The sequence below is a fragment of the Ictalurus punctatus genome, chromosome 15 (assembly GCF_001660625.3).
Source record: "Ictalurus punctatus breed USDA103 chromosome 15, Coco_2.0, whole genome shotgun sequence".
NCBI lineage: Eukaryota > Metazoa > Chordata > Actinopteri > Siluriformes > Ictaluridae > Ictalurus > Ictalurus punctatus.
The window spans coordinates 14,823,219-14,827,726 of NC_030430.2; the positions used below are offsets into that span (position 1 = coordinate 14,823,219).

At 37.9% G+C, this 4,508-nt stretch overlaps 1 protein-coding gene across 1 annotated transcript in view; it reads left to right on the forward strand.

The window, feature by feature from the left end:
• The window catches only part of emp3b (epithelial membrane protein 3b), a 5,636-nt gene continuing 1,128 nt past the window's right edge, over window positions 1–4,508 (forward strand). Inside the window, exons 1-4 of the mRNA XM_017486448.3 lie at window positions 1–236; window positions 2,761–2,849; window positions 3,087–3,189; window positions 3,319–3,459. Of these exons, the coding sequence (XP_017341937.1) occupies window positions 2,772–2,849; window positions 3,087–3,189; window positions 3,319–3,459 (322 nt within the window). The 5' untranslated portion in view covers window positions 1–236; window positions 2,761–2,771. The remainder of the gene's footprint in view (window positions 237–2,760; window positions 2,850–3,086; window positions 3,190–3,318; window positions 3,460–4,508) is intronic.

The following is a 4,508-nucleotide window of genomic DNA, read 5'->3' on the forward strand; positions in this document are numbered from 1 at the left end:
GTCTTCTTTTAGCTGGGTGGGCCTGCTAAAAGTCTGGCCTATTTTTGTAGACGTGAGAGACTGCAAGGAAGTAAAGGGAGTGTTGCTCCTGAAAAATAGGAAACAGCCATCAACCAAGTCCAAAGCAAATATAGAGTGCAGTGTGAAGGGAGGAGAGTAGTGGAAGAGGAAAAGTGGACTCAGTGGATATCCCCCTCGAAGCTGCTGAAACGTCTTGTTGACTGTAATCGTTGTAGGTGAGCCAGCACTTCTTTTCATTATTGACATATTAAATTAAGTGCTAGATTTCAAAATGATGTTACTGTTTTGCTAATATAGGCTTATAAATTATATTAAACAGTAAGAATACTAATTAATATTTATTTTACTTATGCAAGTAATTATATCTGAACTGTAGTCTGTTGCAGCCTCAGGAACAGTTACATGCTAAATATGTAATGTGCTAGATGTGAATAGATTTTATATAAATGTTGATATTTTGTTAAATAAATAGTAAACAGTTTTATAAACATAAAGGATTTGTAAATGTCAAAGGTAATACTTTGAAACTTTTAAGAGAATTTTCAAGTTGATAGAACAGTAGGTGATTTATGTGAACATGAATAGAGAGGCAAAAAAAAGTAACTCATTACAAAATAAACTACCGTGAAGTAGTTAGAATGTGACTCTGATAAACTGTTTCCTCTCCCTCTAATTAAATGGGAGGTAACACAATCTGGATGCTCCAGAGACTGGAAAACACTTGAGAATGCCTTACAGTTTACCCTCCCATACAGACATTTTATTATGTTTTATTTAGTCCAATTTTCACTCCTGGTTTTGAGAACAGAAGAGTTCAAGACACCACCCATAAGATACAGTGTCCTCCACTAATATTGGCACCTTTGGTAAATAAGAGCAAAGAAGGCTGTGAAAAATTGGCTTTATTGTTTAACCTTTTGATCTTTTTTTTTTTTTTAAATGACAAAAATACTCTGATCTCATGGATATCAAATAATTGCAAATGAAATACGGGTTTACAAAAAAGAACTTTGTTAACTATAGGTGTGCAACAATTATTCGCACCCTTTTAGTCAATACTTTGTGCTACCTCCCTTTGCCATAATAACAGCTCTGTGTCTTCTCCTATAATGCCTGATGAGGTTGGAGAATACATGAAAAGGGATCTGAGATCATTCATCCATACAGAATCTCTCCAGATCCTTCAAATTTCGAGGTCCACGCTGGTGGACTCTCCTCTTCAGTTCAACTTGTGGGGCAGCTGTGGCTCAGGTGGTAGAGCGGATTGTCCACTAATCATAGGGTTGGCGGTTTGATCTCCAGCCCACGTGTCTCCACATGCCGAATTGTCTTTGAGCAAGACACTGAACCCCTAGTTGTTTCCGATGGCAGGTTAGCACCTTGCATGGCCACTCTGCTGCCATTGGTGTGTCAATGGGTGAATGAGAAACAGTGTAAAGCACTTTGTAGAACTGATAATGTTTTCAAGTCAGGGGATTGGGATGGCCATGGCAGGACTATGTTTTTGTGGTCAGTGAACCAATTGTGTGGATTTTTATGTATGGTTACGATGTATCTTTCTGGCAGAGGCAGTCAGGTTTTCATTTAATATCTGTTGATATTTGATAAGAGTGCATGATGCCATGTATCCTAACAAAATGTCTTGACAGAAAAACAGCCCAAAAACATTAAAGAGGCACCACCATATTTGACTGTGGGCATGAGGTACTTTTCCATATGGCTACCTCTCTGTGTCTGCCAAAACCATCTTTGGTGTTTATTGCCAAAAAGCTCTATTTTGGTTTCATCTGACCAGGGAACCTGATCCCATTTGAAGTGCCAGTAGTGTCTGGCAAACTGAAGATGCTTGAGTTTGTTTTTGGATGAGAGTAGAGGCTTTTTTCTTGAAACCCTTCCAAATAACTTGTGGTGAATTCAGATTGTAGTTTTGGAGATTTTCTGACCCCAAGATGCAACTAACTTCTGCAATTCTCCAGCTGTGATCCTTGGAGATTTTTTTGGCCACTTGAACCGTCATCTTGACAACACGTTGAGACAATAGACACACGTCCTCTTCCAGATTGATTCATAATATTTCCAGTTGACTGGAATTTCTTAATTATTGCCCCGGTGGTAGAAATGGTCATTTTCATTGATTTTGCTATTTTCTTATAGCCACTTCACATTTTGTGATGCTCAACAACCTTTTGCCACACATCACAGCTATATTCCTTGGTGTTACCCATTGTTATGAATTTCTAAATTAATTTGGCCTATGTGTTACCTCATATTTATACCCCTGTGAAACAGGAAGTAATGGTTGAACAATTTCCTGTTCATAGTCACCCAGGTGTATTAAAAATTTAAAATATCAATGGGAATATATTTTTCTCATATGAATTCATAGGGGTGGCAATAATTGTTGCACACCTATATTTAACAGATCTTTTTTTTTTGATAAACCTGTGTTTTTCTTTGATATCCATGACAGCATTTTTGTAAATTATTTGAACAAAAGATCAAAAGGTTCAACAATAAAGGCAATTTTTCACAGCTTTCTTTGCTCATATTTACCAAGGATGCCAATATTAGTGGAGTGTTTCTTATATGAGTATATTATATATAAATATATAAATATTATATGAGTGTTTCTTAGTAGGAAGCATATGTTGTGAGAATGTTTTAAAACCAATTTAAAGAACTATATCCTATGTTCCAGCATCAAGATTTGTTAAACAGATTATTTAATTTTTTTTCCAGAGTGAGGGACCATGGCCATCCTGCTGATTTCAATCACCCTGCTACATATCTTCACACTGGCGATTCTGTTCATTGCCACCATGGGAAAGGTTAAAAATAATTAAGCTTCTACTCTCAATTCTTATCTATCATAATTTTTTTTTTTTTTTACATTACCTGGAGAAATAAATCAGTTCATTCAAATAAACCAGTTCAGTTTGCTTCATATATAGACCTTGTGCTAAACCTAATTCCACATTTCAGAAATTATGAAAGAATCCTCTAATATTATGATCATCAGTCACTAGTTACAGTTTTTTCTGTTTTTTTTTTTCTGCTTGATTCAGTCCTGGTGGGTGGTGAGTAACACTGAGAGATCAGACCTCTGGTACTACTGCAACTTAAACAATGAAACCGAGACATGGTTTTGTGTGTCATTGAAAGAGACAGGTAATGTCCCCTGCTCACCTCATATATCCTAACTGTTCACAGTGTTAGAATTCAGTGCAAACTGACTTCTTTTTTCTTTAGCTTCTTTATTGACTGAAAGCACAATTAGTGTTGAAATTGATCTTTCAGAGTGGCTTCAAGCTGTCCAGGTCCTGATGGTCTTGTCTGCTGTCTTTTGCTCCGTCTCCTTTCTTGTTTTCCTTGGTCAACTCTTTATTATGTCAAAAGGAGGCCTCTTCTACCTTACAGGAGTCTGTCAAGCATTCGCAGGTAAACATTTGTGACATTTAGAAGTTGTGGTCCTGCCTGTACCTGAGTGTGAATTACAAAAGCATAGTCAAAGTTACATTCACTGAGCACATTATTAGGAACACCTGGACACTTACTCATTCATGCAATTATCTAATCAGCCAATCGTGTGGCAGCAGTGCAGTGTATAAAATCATGCAGATACATTAGAACATTCAGATCATTTTCACATCAACCAGCAGAATGGGGAACAAATGTGATCTTGACTGTGGCACCATTGTTGGTGCCTGATGGAATTATTTGAGTATTTCTATAACTGCTGATAACTACAGTTGTGGCGAGCAGAAAAGCACCTCAGAATGCATCGAACCTTTAGGCAGATGGGCTATAACAGCAGAAGACCATTTCTACTTCTGTCAGCCAAGATCAGAAAGGCTGCAGTGGTCACAGGCTCACCAAAACTGGACATTTAAAGACTGGAAAAACATAGCCTGGACTGATGAATCTCAATTTCTGCTGAGGCATACAGATGGTAGGATCAGAATTTGGCACCAACATCATGAATCCATGAATCCAACCTGCCTTGTGTCAACAGTCCAGGCTGTTTAAGGTGGTATAATGGTGTGGGGAATGTGTTCTTGGCACACTTTGGGCTTGCTAATACCAATCAATCATCACTTGAATGCCACAGCCTATTTGAGTATTGTTTCTGACCATGTGCATCTCTTCATGGCCACAATTTAGGCATCTTCTAATGGCTACTTCCAGCATGATAATACACCATGTCACAAAGCAAGAGTCATCTCAAACTAGTTTCATGAACATGACATAAGTTCAGTGTTCTTCAGTGACCTTCCCAGTCACTGGATCTGAATCCAATAGACACCTTTGGGATGTGGTAGAACGGGAGATTCACAGCATGAAAGTGCACCTGAAAAATCTGCTGGACTTGTGTGATGCAATCATTTCAACATGGACCAGAATCACAAAGGAATGTTTCCAACATCTTGTGGAATCCATACCACAAAGAACTGAAGCTATTTTAAGGGAGAAAAAGGGAGGCCCTAATA